The sequence below is a fragment of the Schistocerca serialis genome, chromosome 4 (genome assembly GCF_023864345.2).
Source record: "Schistocerca serialis cubense isolate TAMUIC-IGC-003099 chromosome 4, iqSchSeri2.2, whole genome shotgun sequence".
NCBI lineage: Eukaryota > Metazoa > Arthropoda > Insecta > Orthoptera > Acrididae > Schistocerca > Schistocerca serialis.
This window is the reverse complement of record NC_064641.1, coordinates 901,505,945-901,531,935: the sequence shown is the minus strand read 5'-3', so window position 1 is coordinate 901,531,935 and position 25,991 is coordinate 901,505,945. Positions and strand designations below refer to the sequence as shown.

Below are 25,991 nucleotides of genomic sequence, written 5' to 3'. Positions count from 1 at the left end.
TTGTATAGCCCATGAATAATACCTAATATTACTTTTATGATAAAAGTTTAATGCTTAAAAGAAACATAAAGTGTGTTAAAAGTAAGTGGTATCTGCGAGATACGCACGACGGCCTTCGTCCGACTAGAAGGCGCACCTACCGGAAGGTTAAATTAAATAAATTCTCTTTGTTCACTCAAGAAAATTTGATAAATTTTTTGGTTTGTTTATTTCATGTGGAAGTTAGTCTTTCTATAAAATATGTGAAGTTGACTTGTATCAAGCAGTGACGACGGAGTGCTCATAGGTACCAGTTTCTGCAGATCCGCCTCGTACTAGCTTTTATGAATTGGTCAGTGAATAAGAAGTGACAGAATCTAGTGAGAAGAACATATAAAGGTGAAAGGACATTTTTCCTAACAACAGGATGCGTTACTTGTCTATTTACATTTGTAACTGAACGTCGCCAGCTGGCGGGCAACGTCCGTGACGTAAACGACAGGTACTCACCGAGGTGTATGGGGTACCTGCCCGTCATGAGGGAGGCTCGCGTGGGCGTGCAGACGGGCTGCACGTAGTGGTTGTTGAGGATGATGCCGTTGAAGGCCAGCGCGTCGATGTTGGGCGTCGGGATCTGGTCCGAGCCGTGGAAGCTGACGTCATTCCACCCCTGCAAGCGGAAACACAGCTTCCAGTAGTACCTACTTCAGATAGGGAGCTCACGCTCCATGCTAAATAAAGCGCAAAACTGTGAAGTAGATCTAACAGTTATACTGCTCATATTATACAGTCCCTGATAAAAAGTGTCCACACACCTGTTAGTGGACATTAATATGTGTCGTGTCCACGCTTCACCTTTATGACGGACTGAACCCTCCTGGGGACACTTTCAATGAGGCGTCTGAATGCCTGTGGAGGAGTGGGAGCCCATTCTTCCTCAAGAGCCGAAACCAGAGGAGGTAGTGCTGTTGGGCGCTGGGGTTTAGAGCGAAACAGACGGTACAACTCATCCCAGATGTATTCCATTCCCCAGGTCGGGAGTCTGTGGAGACAAGTCCATTTCAAGAATAGTGTCCTCCAAAAATCATTGCCTCACAATGCAGCTTTATGACAGCATGAATGAACTTCTCCTTATGTGTCGACACTTTGTTGTTTGAAGCGCAGCCGAGCCCGAGCGTAATGTCACAGAATGCCAAGCTTTTTCACCAATACAGACGAAGGTTGTAGTTGCCCTTGAACCAAATTTAAAACTTCTGTCTAGCAATAGGAGACAAGTACGAGGTTTCAGAAAAGTGACTCTTCAATTTTGTTTAATAAGGTGACTCTTTATTCTATTTCATAAGCACGGCATACGTTGCAACAATATTAAATTTCTTTGTGATCTAGTAAACTGTTGATTTTTAGTGATGTAGCTATCTAGTATAGATGTCACGTGTGTTATATGCTTTTTTCTTTACAAATGCTTTGAACTTTTCCCGAGTCCTACAAGAATTCTAGATGTCCAATTCGTCGTCTCTACTATTAATAACCCGTGCGCTTTCCACTATTACGGATCAAAATGACTGATGACATTGAGAGCACGCATGATATAAAACGTAGACAGTAACAAAAAAAGAGTTTGTAAAAATACTGATATTGTAAAATAGAATATAAATATAAGTGACTTTTTTAGGCGGCTGTTCATCACCTGCGCTGTGTCTTCTTTTTTTTTCAGCGAAATAAAAATCAGTATTTTTTCACTGACTTTACCGGCTTCCAGAGATTAATCTGTCATCTTTAGAAGTACAATACAAGCTGATATCATGGGTATACAAAAGCCAAATAAGTGTAAGACGATAAAAAAGTTCTAAAAACATTTATTACAAAATATAAAAAAATTTGTAAAAGATAAATGTGCAACAGTTGCTTACCAAAAATGTATGACACTTTTAACAAACTTGTACATTTTTCTGATGATCAACTATTGTTTAAAAAACTTTTTGTTATTTTGACTTTTTGTTTTTGGGTAGTCTATATTTTCTGACCCCTATTTAACACAGAATTACTTATGATTTAAGCCGGTGTCGGATTTCTAAAGATGACAAATTAATCTGCTGAAAATTTAAAGTGAAATTAAAAAGAAAATATGCAGTTGACAATGGGTTTTTATTTTGGTGAAAAGAAAAAATTAAGTGTTAAGGGGGTAGGACGGCAAACGGGCCGACCTGGAGCAGGAGAGGAACCATAGGACATTTTAATATTCACTGTGTATATTTTTACAAATAAATTCATAAAACTTTTTCAGAATGACCAGAAAGGATGCAATATTCACACTCATAGCAATGGAAGTTCATAAAGGTAATATAATAATTTTTTCACAGAGAAATTTCATCGTTTTTCACTTACTGCTGGCTGCATTTGTTGCTATAGGTACACTTTTCGTCACAAGTAAGAGAGGTTCTTCGATGAAGTTTGCACAGCATACAAACCATCCTTACAGGTATATCAAACTCTAAGATTTTCAAATCTATTAAAAACGGTAGTAAAAATATAGATAATTAACTATAAAATTTGAGTTTCTTCTAAACATCAAGTTTAAAATGTAACAGCTCATTCACTTTTTCATGAAGTGAATAAAGATTTCGAAGTGGGACGCTGCAGAATAATCAGGAAGATCATATAATTAATGAAGGGGAACTAATCCGGAATCGTGAAAAAAGAAATTTATAACACAACTTGAAAAAAGGAGTATGTGATAGGTTGCATCCTGAGACTTCAAAGAATAGTCAGTTTTATAATGGAGGTATTATGCTGCGTGGTGGAGGGGGGGGGGGGTGGAAATTCTGTAAAGGGAGACCAAGGCGTGACCACGATATAGAGGTTTAATTACAAATAGATGGAAATAGCCATGCAGGAATGTAGGGACTTGCACAGCATAGACTGATGTGGAGTTTTGCACCAAGCATTGATTGTGACTGAGGACCACTACAGCATCAAACACTCACTGAGACAAGTGCCCGAAGAACAGAAAAATCCAAGGCAGAAGAGATAAACACGTCCATCTAAGCGCAGCTTTCAGCCTGCAAATATTTCTTCAGCAGTGGCTTCGTGGATACAGGCGTAGAACGTCCGGTTGGAGCAACTGACTGATTGTGAAACCATTTTCTTTCTTTTCACTATTTTCTATCCTTGCCCCAGACGGAGACTGTCTCATTGACCACTTGTACAGACTGTCAAGCGACTATGTGCTTCAAAAACAGAGAAATGCGAAAACACATAGGTGCTATCTAAAACAATTCGATTCCGATCTCCTGAAGATATTTTGTGGGAAAACATTGTGCCGTCGATGGTACGCTGGATGGTGATGGCGTTGGTGACTCAGATGGGAGGCATGACGACCAGCTCCATATACACCAGTGAGTGGAAAGCAAGAAAAATCGAACTGTGACAGGGGATTGGAGTTGAAATATGGCATGGGAGAATGAAAAACGCCATGTTTCTTCCAAGTATTGGCGTAATGAAGCTGGATGTGGATAGGCTTTTGAGAGAGATTTGTTGCATTTGTTGCATGGAAGAGTGGGAGGGGGATGAAATAATGAGAGAAGAAATTAATGGAAGAAAGTGGAATAGATGTGATTCTGGGAGTATGTAGGGGTGGCATGTAGATGAAATATGAAACGATCGCCAACTGTGACACAATGAAGTATATGAGGTGAAACATTTGCGGGAGAGTTGACACTAAACAGGTTTTTATCATCCGTAATTGGAGTTTGCTGTCTCGAAACGTCTTGGCAAGTGAAAACTTAGTTCTGGAAACAACACCTAGACTGTTCCACAATCAGTACGCCGGGAAAGCTTTAAACATCACAACACCTAAGCCCATTCTCCACAATATCGTTCCTTCCACGCATGTTAGCTCAACAAGGTGAACAGGAGTGCTCATGTGATGTTTGAAGTTAGTTACTGTTAGCAGTAATGTTGTGACGCAGGTTGTGAGTCGCATTTGGATAGCTCAGACGGTAGGAACATGGCCCACGAAAGACAAAAATTCTGCGGTCGATCGGCACGCATCTAACGTGGCGTTTCATAATGGTTATAAAGTTCTATGCCATAACTGAATGTATCAGTTTCAGACTCAGTTGGTACAAGAAATAACTGGTTTTTCCAAATAAGGTTACTGATCTCAATTACCAACCGAAAAAAATCACTTACTTATCATAATCACATTTGTGCGCCTAGCACGTTTGTGCGTAGAAGGTTTTTCGTCACATTGCATCAAGCGAATTCGTCGGCCAACGTATGTCTTCTCCAAGAGAAACACAGAGTTCTTTAAGATAGAAACTGCCAACAATTTCGAAGCCTCTTGCTGTTTCTTCCCTCCTGTTGCATCTCAAACACAAACTTCAACACAGCTATGGCTAACAGTGGTATCCGTAGCTAGCGAAAGGTCATCGCAGCGGTAAGGAATGAATCTTTATCCCATATATATTTCCTAGCAACATGGCATCAGTTCTGCCTTTCACTTCATTCCCCTCGGCCATTTGATCTTATCCGTGCGTGTATTTCTACAGAGTGTGGTTGACAGTGCCTCTTGTATAACTTAAGTCTTCGTAATATCTCAAATTTCTGCATTCGAAGCCGTCGTTGTCAACAAGGAAATCTTATGTTTTTATTTGAAAAAGACGGGTGATGAGCTTGTGCTCCGTCTTCTCATGTCGAGGTGTCGACAGGACGTTAAATGATAATCCTTCCTTTTCTTCCCCTTTCTTACTTTCTCTTAGGAGCAGCAGCGGCCGACGGTCTGACGAAGCACTTCCGCGCGTGTGATGTGTGCTGTGCCAGCGAGTGACAAAACGGATAAACAAAAACGTTCCATACTAACCGTCGGCTTTCACCACTGATGTCATATCATTCCCCAATATGCTACACGTATATCATTTCAAAATGGCGTTCAGTAAGAATGTTTCTAAGGCGCGAAAATATAAACATCAGTTAAAAAATAGCACGAATTCTTAGTAACAAATATTAAATGTGAGGGGACCTTCTCGGAAAAATAACGAGTCTGGATGAGGACAAATTGAAATCTGAAACAGCAACACCAAAATCACGATAACAGTAAAATAGACAAAACGAAATAATTACAGAAACATGGTAGAACATAATGGAGAAAATGCTAAATTAGAACAATCTAAATATGACTAGTGTCGAATAAATCTGCTGAACTGTATACCTCAGCTGAAAAGTCGGATAGCGATACCGAAATCCAAGAACTGGCAGAAAACAGATAACAGTACAAGAAACCAAAAGGCATTACCAACACAGATAACGAAAAATTGCGAAAGTAACGAAAGCCGGTACCGAAAACTTAAGTGGACCTACTCGTATATAGCTCTACTTAGAAGACCGATATCAATTAAGACAACCAAAGGATTAAACAGCAAAAACAAATTTTGCGAAAGAAAGAATGGAACTTACTAGACAGAAAAGTTAACATGACAGAGAGACCGAAATACATGAACAAAAATAGCAGTTATGGATAGAGAGAAAACAGTGAAACATAATAGAATAACACAATGAAATAACCAGTTTAAAAAATCTAAATAACGAAAGCACAAATATAAATTTAAAGAAAAAGCAATGCCATATACGAAACAATCCCAAGCCAGATTTCCTCGCAACCACCAACAAAGGGAAAAAAATTACGCCCAATTCCATTTAACTTACAAGCTGGGAACTATATAGTTTTCCTATTACCCACATAAGACTCTGGAAAATACAGTACCCCAAAGGATCTCTCTTCTGCTATCAGTACTCGTCAAGATGGACCTGTAAGATGAGGTAGCGCCTTTTACCATTTAAGTCAGCAGAAATGTTCCAGCAGCAAGAATACCAATCTATTTCTGTCCGTTCACAAACCGCAGTTTCATGCGTGGGAGATTTGATGGAGGACACGTACAAAAACAAAATGTCGACTTAACCATGACATAGAGACTGAGTCGCGATCTCTCGAATCAAGGCCTGGTAGCCTGTACGTCATCTCGACGACATCCCCGCATTTAGTTCTCTGAAGAGCGCTGAGACGGACCCTTTGGCAAATTCATATTAACACCACATCTATGACATTTACCACGTTGACAATACAGATTGACTAACCGATCAATTCATATGGAGCTAATTACCAAATAAAGATCCTTCGATTCAGATTGCATTCATTCCCACGGCTTGCAAGAACTATGAACACGTCTTTGAGACAACGCACTTGTCTGACTGTATTGTGCTTAAATTTAATAAGAAAAGAAATTTTTTGAGATAATGAACACTGATGAGCCACACAAACATTATGACCTGTGCTCACCACAAAACTGAATGCTGACTGATGGCGTTGTGATCACGTGATGCGGTAAGGAAAGTATGTAAGTGGAGCAGAGATGATTGGTGAATCATTCAAGCGACAATAAGGCCTGAAAATGGGGAACTTGACCGACATACTCGACTTTTACATAGGACAGATTGTTGTGGCCAGGTGCCTTAGAACGACCCCCTTTGAACCTGCGATGCTGATGTGCTGTACGTGTCCTGTTGTCAGAGGATTTATGGAATGAGGTGGATTATTTTCACAGTTTCTAGTATTTTCTTAAAATATGGTTTGGACAATACAGAAGTTTCATTCTGGAAACATCCCCAAAGCCATATCTCCGCAATATCCATTCTTCCAGGAGTGCTAGTTCCGTAAGTATCGCGGTAGAGCTTCTGCGAAGTTGGGAAGGTAGGAGACGGGGTAATGCCGGAAGTAAACGTGTGGGTACGGGTCGTGAGTGGTGCCTGGCTAGCTCAGATAAGAGAGCAATTACCCGCGAAAGGCGAAGGTCCCGAGTTCGAGTCTCGGTCCGGCACACAGCTTTAATCCGCCAGGAAGTTTCAGTACAGAGGTTGTTGCAATCGTCACAAGTGATTCTGTATACTCCAGAAGTGTCGTACTCTGATATTGTGGTTGTGATTCAACCTAATTTTTTTATAAAAAATGGTTCAAATGGCTGTGAGCACTACAGGACTCAACTTCTAAGGTCATCAGTCCCGAACTTAGAACTACTTAAACCTAACTAACTTATGGACATCACACACATCCATGCCCGAGGCCGGATTCGAACGTGCTACCGTAGCGGTCGCGCGATTCCAGACTGTAGCGCCTAGAACCGCTCGACCACTCTGGCTAACTTTGTTATCACAATGTAATTTTTAAGGAAGGCCAGTTGCATGTGTGCAGGTTTAAATAGTGCATTTATCTCATGTGACATTCGTAGTAGGTAAATTGCAGATACGTAGGAAGTTCTATTTTTTGTTCAGGTTTCTCTAGTAAGATTATGTCATTACGTATCGTGACGGATTTCGTTTTTCGGAGTTTTTGCGCAATTTTGATACTATATTTGGATCAAAATCATTTTTGTAGGCTGTATTACAAAGTGTTCTCTGTTCTTTTGTATATCTGATTGTTCTAGAGATAAATTGGTAATTCGGTAAATCATTATGTGGCAGAAGGCATGCTTTTGCGTTTTAGGATAGAATGAGTTGGCATTTACTATATTATCTGTGGTGGTAGGTTTTATGTGTATGTCAAATGTGTGGCGGCAGTTATCTTTGCTAATTTTGAGGTCAAGGAAGTTTATTGAATTACAATGTAAATTTCGTGTTAGGATCGAGATTGTTAAGTGCCTGATCGACATTGTCGATGTCTGCGTTGTTAGCACCAATTAGCATCAAAGTGCCGTCTACGTTTCTATAATAGTATATGATTTTATTACACGTTGACCATTGTTAGTTATAAAGTTTTTCTTTCGAATGTGTTGAGAAATACGAGGGCCGTTCAGAAAGTAACCTCCGGTTGATTTAAAAAAATACACCAAGTTAAATAAAAATATTTTAATATATACATCTTACAACTACATCTTTGCACTATTTTTCTACATAGTCTCCATAGCGATTGAGGCACTTATCGTATCTCTTCACAAGCTTTGAAATTCCTTCTGCATAAAAATCACCCGCTTGTGCCTGGAGTCAGCCTGTGAGCGCATCTTTGAGCTCTTCGTCGTCATCAAACCGCTGTGACCCGAGCCATTTCTTCAAATGCGTGAAGAGGTAATAATCACTTGGCGCCAGGTCTGGGCTGTAAGGTGGATGGTTGATAACGTCCCACTTGAAGGACTCAAGAAGAGCCGTTGTTCTGCGAGCAGAGTGAGGACGGGCGTTATCGTGCAAAAAAACGATACCGGAAGTCAGCATACCACAGCGTTTGTTCTGTATAGCCCGTCGTAACTTTTTTATTGTTTCACAGTACACGTCTTGATTAATGGTCGTACCACGTTCCATGAATTCAACCAACAACACCCCTTTGGCATCCCAAAACACCGTTGCCATCAGTTTTCTGGCAGAAAAATCTTGCGGGGCTTTTCTTGGTTTGGTAGGCGAATTTGAATGTGCCCACATCTTTGATTGTTCTTTTGTCTCAGGGTTCACGTACTTAATCCAGGTTTCGTCACCTGTCACGATTCTGTTTAACAATGGTTCTCCTTCGTCCTCATAACGTGACAGAAAGTCTAATGCAGAGGCCATTCTTTGAGTTTTGTGGTGGTCGGTAAGAATTTTGGGCACCCATCGTGCACAGAACTTCGGGTAACCCAATCTTGCTGTCACTATCTCGTACAAGAGAGTCTTAGAAATCTGTGGAAAACCAGTAGACAACTCCGACATTGAGAAACGTCGATTTTCACGAACTTTTGCATCAACTGTCTGAACGAGTTCGTCAGTCACCAATGATGGTCTACCACTCCTCTCTTCATCATGAACGTTTTCTCGTCCACTTTTAAATAAACGTACCCCTTCACTGACAACTCCTTCACTCATAACTCTTGGTCCGTACACGGCACAAAGCTCACGATGAATAGCTGCTGCAGAATATCCTTTGGCTGTAAAAAACCTTATGACAGCACGCACTTCACATTTGGCGGGGTTTTCTATTGCAGCACACATTTCAAACTGCCACAAAAACTAAACTAGCGCAGGTACGACGTTCACTCGACCACGGCTTGATGCCGACTGACCTGTTGAGTGCGTGAACGCACAGATGGCGTCGCTACTGCCCCCACAACCCGCACTGTGACCAATCGGAGGTTACTTTCTGAACCGCCCTCGTATATCTCTGCTGTGTCAGCTGTACACCCTCCTATTGCTACTCTATCTGCTTGGATGTAAATTTTTTCATTGAATTCAAAATAATTTTGGGAAAAACTAGCTTTAACGAGATTATTATTTCGTAAATTCCTGCCGTAGAAGTTACGCTTTATACAGGTCTTGGAGTCACTCGCGTCCATCCAGAAAGGGTCAGGCCTTATCATAAGGCTTCGGCAATATAATTACATTTCTGAATGTTCGATCACTAGTGCATTTTCTTATCTGTTTTTACTCTTTTATATTTCTAGTTTTTACAGAGTTTAACGAAGGCGATGTTGGTGTGATGTATTCGACGATGCCCGTTTGGCTACACTCTCGAAAAGATCGTTCTAAGAAATACCTAATAAAGGTATTTGCTCTTTCAGTATTTGATCTGTTTAAACATGCTTTTAGGTTATCCAAGTCTGCACAACGCTATCGCCATTCTTAAATAGATGTATTTGTTCTCTCTTTTCTATGTAGATCAACCTGAAGATGCCTAAATAACTGAAATTGGAAACAAGAATGTTTTTAACAAATAAAGTTCTCCTATGTTAAAAGATTTTGTTTCATAATCTCAATTGATTCCCGTACTGGAATATGGGCACATACATTTGCAGCGTCAAAAGAGACAAATCTTTGATTGGGTGTAATCTGTACATCTGTTACTGCTTTCGCCAAAGGACGTGCATTTCTGGTGGTACATTTCTTGTTGTATATTCGAGATCTCTTAGTAGTATGTTCAATTTTTTACTTATGAGTTATATAGAGTTATTGATACAAGTCACAGTTTGCAAGATATTTTATGTATCTTTCGTTCAGCACGTAACGCTGGTGTACGTAGGTTCACAGTAATACAGGATTTCTTTTCATATTCCTTACTACTGCTTTGCTATTTTTAATATTTTTCTTGTTGTGCTGCATATCTGTTTGTTGTGTCATTCTGTAGTTCAGTGATACTGTTAAATTTTAAAAAAGTCATAAATTTACTTGTTGTAGTCATTGCGGTTGGTAGAATGTTAGCTATAACGATTGCAACAATTTCTAAATTGGCCAAACCGGACGAAATTTTAACACACTGCAATATTCTGACATCCACACCGTCAAGAACGTGCAGAGAGTACCAAATTTCGGGCATTACCCCTCACCACTGACAACGCAGTGGCCGACAGTCTTAACATAACGTCCGAGAGCAACGGCGTTAGCATCGAGCTGTCACCACTAACAGACGAGCAACACTGCGTGAAATAACCCCAGAAATCAGTGTGCGACGTTCGGCGAACGTATCCGTTAGGACAGCGTGGCGAAATTCGGTATTAACTGGCTGTGGCAGCAGACGACCGACACGAGTGCCTTTGCTAGCAAACAGCACGACATCGCCTGTAGCGCCTCTCGTGGGCTCGTGACCATATCGGTTGGACCCTAGACGACTGGAAAACTGTATGCTTGTCAGATGAGTCCTGCTTTCAGTTGGTAAGACACGATGCTACGGTTCGAGTGTGGCGCAGACACCACGAAGCCACAGACCCAAGGCACAATAAGGCACAGTTCATAACGGTGCGGGCTGCGTTTAGATGGAACGGACCGAGTCCCCTCTTTCAATTGAATCAATAATTGACTGGAAATTGTTATGTTCGGCAACTTGGCAACTATTTGCAGGCAATCATTGACTTCATCTTCCCAAACAACAATGGAATTTTTATTGTAACATTATAAAGCATGAAGTGTACATGATAGCCAAGACTTTTAGCAGACTGTACGTAATGTTGTGTTTTGGTTGTTATTGTTGTGTGGAAAGTGAAACAAAATTTAAATGAGAATAAATGCCCGTAACAATGCCAAAGATCTCGACAAACTCTGGTTATGAGGTTAGCGCCGAGCGTCTGGGTCTTGTCTCAACATCTAAACGTATAGAAGAGATTCTTACTTCAGACCATCAGGTGAAATTATATTAGGAAAAGCGCATGGAAGATTTGCTCGGAGGGTTCTGCTACAGTGTGTGCACCTTTAAATTAAGCAACATGCAAGACGCGATGCCGCCAATTCTAGAGTACCGCTGAAATGTCTGAAGGTCTCATCAAGTACGCGTCACAACAGACCACAAGTGAATTCAGAGAAGCGCTGCTAGTTTCGCAACAGGTCGGTGTAGTCCATACGAAACTTTCATGGAAAACGTGGGGGAATTTAATTGATAATTCTTTGTAAAAATACGACGTAGATCTCGAGAAAACCGTGTTGCGTAAAATTAGAGAACATATTTTCGGAGAAGAGTATTAGGCGTTTCGAAAAGTCATCGTTAGACATAAAATGAGCCATAATGTACAGAAATTATGAAATATGTAACACATACCAGCATAATACATGATCGTGACAAAAACTGTACGTGTAGTTGTTTTTTTACCTACAGGTGGATTTAATTTTTAGGGTCAACAAGTGAGCACATGGACTGTATATAGTAACACAATTCTCATGTCTTAAAGACATCTTATGGCAGTACAGTTTTAAATTCAATGAAAGCGAGTGTCACAATGCCTGTTGCGTGTTAACCTGTCAAAGTAGTAAACTACACCGACAGATTACATAAAACTTCCTGGCAGATTAAAACTTTGTGCCAGACCGAGACTCGAACTCATTACCTTTCGAGTCTGGGTCCGGCACAAAGTTTTAATCCGCCAGGAAGTTTGATATCAGCGCACAATCCACTGCAGAGTGAAAATCTCATTCTGGAGATGACATAAACATTAACCACAGGCAGTTCACATTAACGACTAAATATACGAAGATACTACTCCCTATACTAACCTATTCTCGTTTTAACATTTTATGGAATTCGTTTTGTAACTTCTTGTATTATTCAGTGAGTAAAATAATACAAGAAGTTACAAAACGAATTCCATAAAATGTTAAAACGAGAATAGGTTTGTATATATATATATATATATATATATATATATATATATATATATATATATGATGTCAGTTGCTATTCAGTGAGTAAAATAATACAAGAAGTTACAAAACGAATTCCATAAAATGTTAAAACGAGAATAGGTTAGTATAGGGAGTAGTATCTTCGTATATTTAGTCGTTAATGTGAACTGCCTGTGGTTAATGTTTATGTCATCTCCAGAATGAGATTTTCACTCTGCAGTGGAGTGTGCGCTGATATATATATATATATATATATATATATATATATATATATATATATATATATATATATAACTCTCGTTAGTTAAGTAGTTCTCACCTACTGTGTTACTCTTATAATATGGTGTTCGTTTCCTAAACATTTAGGTTTATCTGTGTCATTGCTATATTTCGATGCACATTTTATTTCCACTCAACTTTCATCCAATGACGGCGTTTAAATACCTTCTGTCACAAAACTTCTCACATCATTTTGCAGATAAAGTAATCTTAGTCGCTGCGAATTGTATTTGGTTAGTGCTTACGCCGCTGTCAGTGTATGAATAGTTTATTACTTTGGCAGTTGAACACGCTACAGCTCGCATTCATGTAACTGACCACTGTACTACCATATACAAGCCTTAAAACATAAGAATTATATTACTTCTTACAGTCGATGTACTCAGATTGTTGAAGCTAATAACTCGGTCTACAAGTATGGGTTGAGATAATTGCGCATGCAGTGCTCTATGCTGATATGTGTTACTTATTTCATAATTTCTATACGTTGTCCCACAGCTTATGTGTGACGATTATATTTCGAAACGCGCAGCATTTAATAAAGAATTGTGGGATCAGGAGGATTCCAAAATTCTGTCAAATCTGAATGGTCGCCTACCTGTACTATGGAAGAAGATTTGGTTGGTTTGGGGAAGGAGACCAGACAGCGTGGTCATCGGTCTCATCGGATTAGGGAAGGATTGGGAAGGAAGTCGGCCGTGCCCTTTCAGAGGAACCAGCCCGGCATTTGCCTGGAGTGATTTAGGGAAATCACGGAAAACCTAAATCAGGATGGCCGGACGCGGGATTGAACCGTCGTCCTCCCGAATGCGAGTCCAGTGTCTAACCACTGCGCCACCCCGCTCGGTATATGGAAAAAGACTCTACGACGATTCTGGAGTAATGAGGAAAAGGTAAGAGACGTTTTTGCTCGTTCTGCTTGCGAAATAAATAGAACAGGCGTCATTAGCACCTGCACCAAGTCCTCTCCTACATGCGCTGCATGATGGATCCCGAAATAAGTAAGCTATATCACAGTTAACATTAAATACTGACGCGAACGAAACTATACGACAACAGAAGAAAAGTCGTCCCAGTAAGGAATTTTGTGGACTGGCAAGACAGCCAATCCACAAGGACGGGAGGCCGAAGGGCACGCGTTAAGCTCACGCAGGCTGGCGTGAGGTCTGGAACAGGACAAGGTCCTTAAAGTAGCAAAAATAGTACGTAGCTTCTGGAATACTTAACTTCAATCCATAATCGGTGAACATCGGTCTGACGGTACATGCATCACAAGATAAATAGCATTTGATAATGGCGCCTTGCTAGGTCGTAGCAAATGACGTAGCTGAAGGCTATGCTAACTATCGTCTCGGCAAATGAGAACGTAATTTGTCAGTGAACCATCGCTAGCAAAGTCGGCTGTACAACTGGGACGAGTGCTAGGACGTCTCTCTAGACCTGCCGTGTGGCGGCGCTCGGTTTGCAATCACTGACAGTGGTGACACGCGGGTCCGACGTATACTAGCGGACCGCGGCCGATTTAAAGGCTACCACCTAGCAAGTGTGGTGTCTGGCGGTGACACCACAAGGAAAAGTGCGAAAACGAGCCTTTTATGAGACAGCTTCTAATGAGTGTCTACGAAGTTCCACAGAATTTATTTTAAGTTCGTACAAAAGCACGGAGGTCTCATCTAATTGAGAACATATTTAAATCACGTACAGCAGTCGGGAATCTGGTTGGACATCGACATCGGAATTGGCAGTACGTTGTTGGTGTATGAACACTATATTGAGGTATATATCGTCGTGACCATAAGTACTCGGTTTATTCGATAAAAACAATCTGAACTGTTGTATGCATATAAATCGGAACATTAGAAAATTGTAGCACAATACAGGCCAGCTACAAGCTGTTGACACTTTGTGCAGCGATTCGTAGTTCATCCGCACCAGACACATATTTAACGTATTGCTCGTAGACGATGGGAAGACGAGCTGTTGTTTGGTTACGCAATCCAGGATATTCACTGGAAACAGACACATCCATTAAGTGTCCGGGATAATACGCACTGTGCGATTCAATGTGGAGCGACTACTTAAAAACCAACTAGATTCTGTATTCTCCAGTAACAAGCACACCCCACTCCACTCGACTTTGTTGGCTGTACGCGCTGGCGTAACATTTTCATAAATTGTACTGAGTACATTGGAAGACTCGGTTGGTCATTATCATTGTGGTCTGAAGATGACACTTTTTGTCGTCGAAACTGGTAGCATGTTTTGAGGAAATAACGATAGCTTACAATACAGTTGTTGGTTTCAGTTATCATTATTCAAGTACTTCATGTCCGGCAGCTGTTCCGTTGTCCTCGATGAATAACCAGGGACTAGTGGAGAATAATTTTGGATCTAACTTTAGAGTGTCTTATGAAACCTCGTTAGTGCCCTTGTGTATTCCTAGGCTGTTCGACATTTGCCTGATTCTCGTCGGAACTACGCAAGTCCTGCTAACAGGTCCCGTTCAGCCAATGCAACTTTCGGTAAGAGGGTTACGTAAGCTTGGTGTGACAAAGTCGCCACTCACCCGCCGACTTGGCGCTTTCACTGCCAGCTAAAATCACCTGCCGTTGTTCTGTTTCTTTTTCTTCCGCTACGTTTAGTGCCGCTGACTCGTCAGTTGCATATCCGTAAGCTAACCCCGCGGAGAAATCACGCGGTGTAGCGAGTATAATAACGCTGCGACTTTCGCCCGTGACCTCCGGAGGCACGTTCAGGTACTTTCGCCGCCTAGACCTGCCCGCTTAACTCAGGACGGATTATGCCACTGACCGAGAGGGAAGATGGGGAACAGTATGGCACACAGTTAAAGGTACTTTTGGTTCTGGGCCCATGAAGTTCACAAGTTGGGCTTTATAAGCGCACAAATCATAGGATTATTAGTGAAACTTACTGCGTTCTCTTTCCGATGATTTCATGGTTCAAATATCTCTGAGCGCTATGGGACTTAACATCTTAGGTCATCAGTCCCCTAGATCTTAGAACTACTTAAACCTAACTAACCTAAGGACATCACACACATCCATGCCCGAGGCAGGATTCGAACCTGCAACCGTAGCAGTCGCGCGTTTCCTGACTGAAGTGACTAGAACCGCTCGGCCACCGTGGCCGGCGATGATTTCATGCCTCAAGTGTAAGAAAAGTCGTAGCACCAATAAGACGCTTGGAAACACCTATTCATTGACCACTAATGACGACTGATGACAGACTGCGCACATTAAGAGCGAGTCTGTTCAACATAGACGGACACGATTACCCTATACAAAACGTGGGTTGTCCTAAAGAGCAACAAACGATGAAGCTCTTGACAGCGTATTTATGATGGACAGAAAACGAAGATTATAGTCGAAGCCTCGTGGAGGAGGGGGGGTGTCCTTCGTATTTATCTTTATCTTCAGTTCCTTAATTCGACTACCAGCATCTTCAATTGCTTTTATTTCATCACTCAGTTGTACTCTTCTGCTACCTATTACCCACTTAAATTATAAATGGTAGATGTTTATCAAAACATATTTCCTCACAGTAGCTCGTTTCATCATGCCTTGAATTTCTTATTTTGTCTACCCATTTTATCTTTTCTCTCTGTCTCCAATACTGAATCTGATATTCCCCCAAAAACATTCGGTAAAACACTTTTCAAGTTCTCGTTTTTAACTCATGTGATGCTTCACCACAGGAGTAATTTTCGAGTCTTGTTTTCTTCACTCTGAAATTAATTTTCCTAGTTAGAGGAAATCACGATTTTAGGACACTTCGTCCCGCACGTTAATTTCATTATTTCAATAAGCGTCTCCTCAGTAGTAGTCTTCAGCTATCTATCTACAAGTTCACACATTAGGCCTTACTCTTAAATTTAGGCACATTAATTCTAGATATTTTGATAACTTCCTTATGTTAAGTTTTCATACCATACTCTGTGCAAGTTTCAACTACTCTACTATCTTTTGTCATTTTTGTTTCAGTGGAATTACCCTCAGACTTCAGCTTATTTCTAATCATCCGTCCTGCTTTAAAATCATCCACTTCAGCTGACACCTCTTCCCGTGTAGAGCTTCACGTATGTATTGACTTTTTTGGGATACTTTCAATTTTAGCATTATTGGTGTCTCCAATCTCAGTCGTAGTTTTACATTTTGTACAGTGTATAAACAATAAAAAAGCCTTATATCACTCCAGCCTATTATTATTTGCTTTAATAGTCTCTCGTCTGGTCCAATGGGTACGATTAAATGCTTTTTTATAATATATGAAACACAAAAGCAGCTCCCTGTTTACCTTTAAACACCTTCCCTATCTCACCCTCAGCAAACCAGCGGCGTCTCTTGCCCCTTATTCCCCACACAAATTAAAACAGGTTTTCTTCCATTACTTCTACCGTTTTATTTTCCATATGCCTAGTGATTGTAAGTGCATTAATTATTCCTCTGCGTGAAATAAGGCTGGTCACCCCATAAACACTGTACTTCTTGCGGTTGTTTTCTTTGACAGTGCGACTACTTTTACCTGCAATAAAACATTTGACCATTAACCACTTTGATAGACTGTACTGGCCATTATAGTCAAAGTTTTTTCTCCATACTCTGGCATATCATCAGCTCATCCTAAGTGTGACAACGCGTGTTCCTTCTTTGCACCGTGCTGGCATGATCGAAACCAATTATCTGAAAACATAATTGTGATTGTGTCAGTAAATGACAACAGTTTTACCAGTCCTAGCTAGTACTATCATTTCCAGACGACTCAGATGTCATACACGTCGCATGTTCTTGATGTCTTTTATCATACAGCTCACACGAATTTCAGGTCCTCTTTCGTCACCATCTGTCCCCTTTTCTTTTTCTAATAAATATGCACCCGGGCGATTCTTTCAATCTAGAGATCGCTTACGTAACAGACGCTGCCGGAAATGAACTGATGTGTGTAAAGTGCAGAACTCTATCGGAAGCAACCATGGAATTGAGGACGAATCATGGAAAGTATATGTTGTTGTTGTCTTGAGTCCAGAGACTGGTTTGATGCAGCTCTCCATGCTACTATATCCTGTGCAAGCTTCTTCAGCTCCCAGTACCTATTGCAACCTACATCCGTCTGAATCTGTTTAGTGTATTCATCTCTTGGTCTCCCTCTGAGATTTTTACCATCCACACTGCCCTCAAATACTAAATTAGTGATCCTTTGATGCCTCAGAATATGCCCTACCAACCAATCCCTTCTTCTAGTCAAGCTGTGCCACAAATTTCTCTTCTCTCCAATTCTATTCAATACCTCCTCATTAGGTATATGATCTACCCATCTAATCTTCAGCATTCTCCTGTAGCACCACATTTCGAAATGTTCTATTCTCTTCTTGTCTAAACTATTTATTGTCCACGTTTCACTTCCATACATGGCTACACTCGATACAAATACTTTCAGAAACGGCTTCCTGACACTTAAATCTATGTTATATTTTAACAAATTTCTCTTCTCCAGAAATGCTTTCCTTGCCATTGCCAGTCTACATTTAATATCCTCTCTACTTCGACCAACATCAGTTATTTTGCTCTCCAAATAGCAATACTCATTACTACTTTAAGCATTTCATTTCCTAATCTAATTCCCTCAGCATCACCCAACTTAATTGGACTACATTTCATTATCGTCGTTTTGCTTTTGTTGATGTTCATCTTATATCCTCCTTTCAGGACACTGTCCATTCCGTCGAGCTGCTCTTCCAGGTCCTTTGGTGTCTCTGACAGAATTACATGTCATCGGCGAACCTCAAACTTTTTATTTCTTCTCCATGGACTTTAATTACTACTCTAAATTTTTCTTTTGTTTCCTTTACTGCTTGCTCAATATACAGATTGAATAACATCGGGGATAAGCTAAAACCATGTCTCACTCCCTTCCCAACCACTGCTTCCTTTTCATGTCCCTCGACTCTTATAATTGTCATCTGGTTTCTGTTCAAATTGTAAATAGCCTTACGCTCCCTGTATTATACCCGTGCCACCTTCAGAATTTGAAAGAGAGTTTTGCAGTCAACATTGTCAAAAGCTTTCTGTAAGTCTACAAATGCTAGAAACGTAGGTTAGCCTTAACTTAATCTACTTTCTAAGATACTTCTTAAGGTCGGTCTTGCCTTACGTGTTCCAGCATTTCTACGGAATCCAAACTCATCTTTCACGAGGTCGACTTCTACCGGTTTTCCCATTTGTCTGTAAGGAATTGGTGTTAGTATTTTGCGGCATTTGCTTATTAAACTGATCGTTCGGTAATTTTCACGTCTGTCAATACCTGCTTTCTTTGGGATTGTAATTATTATATTCTTCATTAAGTCTGAGGGTATTTCGCCTGTCTCATATATCTTGCTCACCAGATGGTAGACTTTTGTCAGGACTGGCTCTCGGAAGGCTGTCAGTAGTTCTACTGGAATGTAGTCTAGTCTCGGGGCCTTGTTTAAAGAAGTTAGAAACTGCAGGCTCATAGTAAAAGCAAATCGAAAAGATAACGGCAAGAAAATACGAGGAATGAAGTCATTAGGACCCAATTTTTTTTGAACTGGAGTGTTCTAAATAGATTGTTCAGGATATCTACAAAAAGAAATCTGGATCGTATAAAAATTGTTAAAATGTTAATGCCTTCAGAAGAAAGTCGTCTTAAAAAACTACGGTCTTTTGAGTATTTACGTATAATCATGTTTCAGCGTGTAATGTAGAGACAGTCAGAAAAAACTCATGGACGGAATAGCAAGTGAGAAACAGTTCAATGAGAAATATCAAAAAGTTAAATCTACCGCCTACGTTTCGTAATAACTGTAAATATAACAACTGATTTCAGACCAATGTTGGTAAGACGAAGACACCTTCAAAATCTTCAGATGAGTTTCTGTCAGAACTTGGCGTTGAGAGTCCTTCGTTTGATGTATAGAACTATGCTTTATCGACTAATTTCCGTCTGCGAGGCACATTAAATTTTAAATTATTCATTCGTATTATGAAATTACGATTCTTGGTGGTTAATTATCGCATATAGCTAAATCTATACTTCGTTGCTGCATTGCATAGCGTAGTTCAACTTCACACACAGTACTCACACTAGCCAGCAATGAATTATAAGTATTCCGGAAAGCTTGCAGTATTGTAAGCGTGTAAACTAGAACCATGCTTATGTTCATAGGAAGTTTCAAACAAAAATAAGTTTAGTACTTCAAAACTTCCGTCTGTTTTAACTATATTCCAGAAGTTCGATGCAAAATACATTGCCGTTTGTATGAAGTGGATGAAGGAACCAAGAAATGATATTACAGTTGTCGAAGCTGTCGTCGTCTGAAGTTTGCAAATGTTCACATAAACGTTTGAAAGCAACGGCAGCATACACAACTTGGCATCGAATTTACCGCTGTCGAACCGAGAATACCGCAAACCGCAGGACTGCAGCAAAAACTAACCGCTGCCCGCGACCTGGAAAACCTTAGGATTTGAGTGTCACTTGGCATCATTCGATACGCCCGGTAGTATCCGTATTTACGTCATCAGTCAACAAATACCGATAACATTCCAGTCGAGTTTCTAAAATCAGTGGCGGAAGTGGGTACGAAGCTATTGTTCAAATTTGTAGAATCTATGAGGACATGCCGTCTGACATTCCACGGAGTCCCGAAGAAAGCAAGGGCATACAAACGCGACACACGTCGTAGAATCAGCTTTGTATCCTAATTGCTCACAAGAGTGACATACATGTAAAAAATGGAGAATAAAACTGAGGATCTGTTAGATGACGGTCACTTTGGTTTAGGGAAGGTAAAGGCAGCAGAACGGAAACTCTGACGCTACACTTAGTTATGAAAGGAAGAGTTAAGAACAATGAAGAAAAAGCTTCCGGCGGTGTAAATTGTTGCGATATATTTGAAAGGCTGAGAAAAGTAACTATAGGCTATAGAGAGAAATGCAATCTTAAATTTCTTGTCACGTCAGTTCTTAGTGTGTCCACGACCTTTGCCACCTAAGATAAAAGGAGTGAACATGGCTCCAAGTACGGACAGAACATTCCACAAATTTTATAGTCCTTAAGAAAAACATTTCTCAGAAAGTAAGTCTGGGCCACAGCACTGTAAGGTAGCAGATGACAAAAAGTGGTAGAGACGGCATAAAAGAGAATCAAATCGTTGACATGTGCTGCTACAAAATAATACTGTTAATTAAATGGACTGATAAGGAGTGAAGCGGGTTTCCGCAGTTTCGTCGAGAAACGAATTACATGTAAAACAGAGACACATCCTGGAGTAACTTCCTAAGTACAGGAGGAAGCAGCAGAATATAAAAGCCGTAGGGAAAGACAGAGATTGAAATATGTTCAAATAATAGTCGAGGACGCTGATGAAGGTGTAAATCGCGGTGGCCCTCGTAAATCGAATCAGAACCCTAATGCCCGCAAGCTAACCTCTGGAAGCCACTGAAAGTGGTGATCGCCGTTTCTTAGTATTTTCAACATGTAAGTCGTTCCTTTTTGTGGTTCATGTTACACATTTAGAAACTTCCACTGTTTATGAGGTAAGAAAAAATTGGAACAATTACTTGTGTCGGTCAGTTTTACTTTCCTTCACGAAAGGCTACTATATAATCTACATTAATTTCGACGATTCCATCATGCTGCATGACGTACACTATCAAAAAGGGATATTTTCGTACTCAACTTAAGCATCAAATTATCTTCTCTAGAATTCAGATCATTAGCCCATCATTACGCATCCGATTTACCCATCTAGTCTTCAGCATTCTCCTGTAGCATCACATCACTAAAGCTGCCACTCTCTTCTTGTCTGAACTGTTTATCCTCCACGGTTCACTCCTGTGAGATTACATTAGATTAGATTCAGTTTTCGTTCTTCCATAGACCCAAAAAATGAGATGATTCTCGTTCGTGTGCAACATGTCATAAAGTATAACATAAAACATTTGGATATAATATTTAATAACCTCATCATTTGTCAGGAGATGCTCGAAATAGGTGAATAGAATGTCTTAAACTGGAACAGCTAATATTTATAGAATCAACACGCTGTCAGAATAAAACTTTTTATGCACTATTAATAAATTTATCATACAAAAATACCTAATCTTGACCTGTGACCAAGTACTGTCAAAACTGAAATCTAACACACATTTTTCTTAACCTGGCTTAACAGTTTCTGTTAAGATATTCATCTATACAGTTGTAGGAGTTGCCTCTCTGTTTACCTCAAAAACCAAGTTCTTAATTGTTGCTGGCAAATTATTAAAAATGAGTGTTCCTGAATATTGATCCCTTTTTGGACCAAGGTTAGTGATTTTAGGCCTTTAAGTATATTGTTCTTATTCCTAGTACTGATTGTATTGAGCTATTGGTTGGAAATAAAGATATATTTCTTACAACAAATTTCATTAAGGAGTAAATATACTGAGAAGAAGTGATTAGAATACCAATTCCTTTGAATAGGTTTCTACATGATGTTCTTGAGATTACACCACAAATGATTCTTGTCACATGCTTTTCACCCTAAAAACTTTTGCTCGGTTTGATGAGTTACCCCACAATATGACCCCGTACGACATAATGGAATGAAAGTCAACAAAGTATGCAAGTTTTTTTTTATATTTATATCTCATACATTTGACATAATTGTCATTGCAAATACAGACTGGGTTAGGGGCTTAAGCAATTCTGTGGTATGCTCTTCCCAACTGAATTTATTATAGAGTTGTAACCCAGAAATTTAACACTGTCAACCTCTTCGATCTGCATGTCTTCGTAAGTTATACACAAACTGGAAGGAAATCTCTTACAGGTTCTGAATTGCATATAGTGGGTCTTCTCAAACGCAGGCAAATACTTTCATAAATGATTTCCTAACATTGCTTTTCGTGATGTTTCCAATCATTATTTTATATCCTATCTGTTTTCGTCATCATCACTTAATTTTCTGTCCATATAAAACTTAACTTACCTATTACATTTAGTATTCGAATTCCTAACCCATTTCTCTTCCAAGTAGAACCCCACAAGTGCCGTCACCTAATGCCCCAGGAAGTTCGTCTAGTGGATAAGCATTCATAATGAGCGAACACGTGTCTCGGCTTATCTGTAGATACTCATCTGATTCTCGAAAAAGACGCTCAAACTTGTCGAGATATTTTCACGATACTTTATGTGCCTTTTACAGCGCGTTCTCTTCAAACGAAATGGTGTCTCAGAGGTTAGCATCGCGGCTTCGTAATTTTGCTTCCCTTGTTCGAAACCCAATTATTGTTTTTTTATAGATATTTTAATTTATGTTTGTTGTTTAGGTTTATATACCTATGTTCTTAGAAGGTCACTACATCAATGTTTCTTACCAAACTAGGGGCGCAAGGGGATAATATTAACTGTAAAATTATAACTGCATTTGATAATAAGTGTCACACATTTATTTTATAATATATGTGTATATGGTATGTCGAGGGTTTACAATCCTTTTAAATTTTATATTCTTATGTTTCATTCTCATATCAATTCTTGTAGTAATTTATTCATATTTTTATTCTTCAGGAACATTTGGTGCATTCCCTTGGACGGTAATGATTATAGAGACATTACAAACATTAGTATTCCAAACACCACGAGCACCGCGTGGAGCCAGGTTTGCCACAGTGACATTTCTCCGTACGAATCTCACTCGGAAATGGAAGGTCGTTAATACTGGTGAGGATTTCACACGTTCGCAACAGTTTCGCTGCACATCATGCATGACGCATCACTTTTCCGAAAACAGGCGCTTGCGGTTGATTATGAATGAAGATATATTACAGGAATTTCACTGAAAACAATTTGAAGTAATTTTCTCATTTTTTTAAAGTTCATTCATCTAACGAACATTTATTAGACGAATGAGGGCAATGTTATAGCAATATGCACTGGAAAACATTCATGTAGTAATCTTCCACAAACATTGATATGTAAATGAAAAATGGAAATAAAAATAATAATCGGATTTGGAATACGGGGCGTAAAATTAAAAATCCACAATGCTAACCAAAGTGTTCAAATGGCTCTGAGCACTATGGGACTTAACATCTATGGTCATCAGTCCCCTAGAACTTAGAACTACTTAAACCTAACTAACCTAAAGACAGCACACAACACCCAGTCATCACGAGGCAGAGAAAAATCCCTGACCCCACCGGGAATCGAACCCGGGAACCCGGGCGTGTGAAGCGAGAACGCTACCGCACGACCACGAGCTGCAGACAATGCTAACCACTGAGCCACCAATTAGTCTGAGAATATCACGTGGCTGAAGGGACGTAAAGTGCCTCGAAAATACCTCTTTTCTTTCAGAAACGCTCAAGTCCCTACAGATAAGCCGAGACATGTTTTCGCTTTTTTGGCCCCCTCTCTCCGAGCGGAGTTTCTCAGACATCGGGTTATGGTACTTGTTGTGTTCTCCTCGTCAGCATCGCCTAATTTGATTTGACTACATTCTCTTAGTCTTTATTTGCTTTTATTGATATTCATCTTATTATCTTGTTTCAAGATGCCCTCTTTTTTTTCCAAATCGTTCTCTGACTCTGTCGTGAGTAGCATATAATCGAAAAAAAAAACACAAAGCAATTTGTTTTTTACTTTGGACTTTTATTCCATTTTCAGATTGCTGTAGAGCACAGTAACGTTTGTAGTTACGCATTTTTTAAAGTAATCGGTAAGATACGCCAAATGGAGAGAGAAATTTTGCTACCATGACGCAGTACTACCTTCACTGCGCATAAACATAGAAACATAGAATAACAGGTATGAAATTGCCCTGCGCAGGCAGAGTTCATCCTTACATGTAGCAGTTTTAATTTTTTAATTTTTTTGTAGTTTCTTGGGAAATGTTCAACCGAAATCATAAAGAACACCAAGCCAAGCTTCTTTCGAAGAGTTACTAAATGCATCTAAAACAGTAAACTCCTCCGTTAAAGACAAAATTTCTTGTGTGAGGATAACACGTTCCCCAGAAGATGAAAGCCGGAAATATTCGTGCCACTAGAGCTTACGTCTCCACAAGTAGACGTCGACTAATTTCGATTACAGTGTAAGAATTTCACTGAAGGCAGGTAGCAGCGGTCTGAATGAAGCAGTGTACCATGAAACGCGTTGAAGGCCTCAGGGCGACCGGGCACCTGGGAAAAAGCTCGCACTGTGCAGCGTGAGACTCGACACTGTCCCAAAGCACTCCGCCACACCACGTTGTGGGCGGAGTGACGAAGCGGATCCCGAACGACAGGGGCGCTGTTCCACATTCTGCTCGGCCATTTAAGCGACTCTGGGACAATCACAGTTCTTGTCCATAGTTTCGCACTGCTGAATGAGAGTTAGCGCACCTGAAGAAGTTTCTTGCCCGTAAGGTCCAGCAGTACTTTCTCCCAAATGCCACGGCACCCTTCGTTCACTTCCTCCGCGAAATTTTGATGGCTGAGAATTTCGTACGTTAGCAGATGATTAAACGGGCGCAGAAACTTTTGACTGTACAATTGCACATCGCGAAATCAAACCGAATATTGACTCTTAAGCTCTTAAATGATACCTAAGTGAACCAAACAGCTGCTTAACTAAAATCTTGACCATGTAAGCAGGGGATCCCGGGTTCGAGTCCCGGTCGGGGCAAACATTTTCAGCTGTCCCCATGAGATATATCAAGGACACCAGTCGGCAGCTGGGGGTTTCAGTTGTTGTTGTTGTGGTCTTCAGTTCAGAGACTGGTTTGATGCAGCTCTCCACGCTACTCTATCCTGGGCAAGCTTCTTCATCTCCCAGTACTTACTGCAACCTACATCCTTCTGAATCTGCTTAACGTATTCATCTCTTTGTCTCCCTCTACGATTTTTACCCTCCACGCTGCCCTCCAATTCCAAATTTGTGATCCCTTGATGCCTCAGAACATGTCTTACCAACCAGTCCCTTCTTCTAGTCAAGTTGTGCCACAAACTCCTCTTCTCCCCAACTCTATTCAATACCTCCTAATTAGTTATGTGATCTACCCATCTAATCTTCAGCATTCTCCTGTAGCACCACATTTCGAAAGCTTCTATTCTCTTCTTGTCCAAACTATTTATCGTCTATGTTTCACTTCCATACATGGCTACACTCCATACAAATACTTTCAGAAACAACTTCCTGACACTTAAATCTATACTCGATGTTAACAAATTTCTCTTCTTCAGAAACGCTTTCCTTGCCATTGCCAGTCTACATTTTATATTCTCTCTACGTCGACCATCATCAGTTATTTTGATCCCCAAATAGCCTACTTTAAGTGTCTCATTTCCTAATCTAATTCCCGCAGCATCACCCGACTTAATTCGCCTACATTCCATTATCCTCGTTTTGCCTTTCTTGATGTTCATCTTATACCCTCCTTTCAAGAAACTGTCCATTCCGTTCAACTGCTCTTCCCAGTCCTTTGCTGTCTCTAACAGAATTACAATGTCATCGGCGAACCTCAAAGTTTTTATTTCTTCTCCATGGATTTTAATACCTACTCCGAATTTTTCTTTTGTTTCCTTTACTGATTGCTCAACATACAGATTGAATAACATTGG

The 25,991-nt window shown here is 40.2% G+C and overlaps 1 protein-coding gene across 2 annotated transcripts in view; it reads right to left on the bottom strand.

Annotated features, from left to right (window-relative positions):
* The window catches only part of LOC126473578 (arylsulfatase B-like), a 255,018-nt gene that overhangs the window by 48,679 nt on the left and 180,348 nt on the right, over window positions 1-25,991 (bottom strand). For both annotated transcript variants that reach the window (XM_050100724.1, XM_050100723.1), the window contains exon 3: window positions 490-649. In XM_050100724.1, the coding sequence (XP_049956681.1) occupies window positions 490-649 (160 nt within the window). The remainder of the gene's footprint in view (window positions 1-489; window positions 650-25,991) is intronic.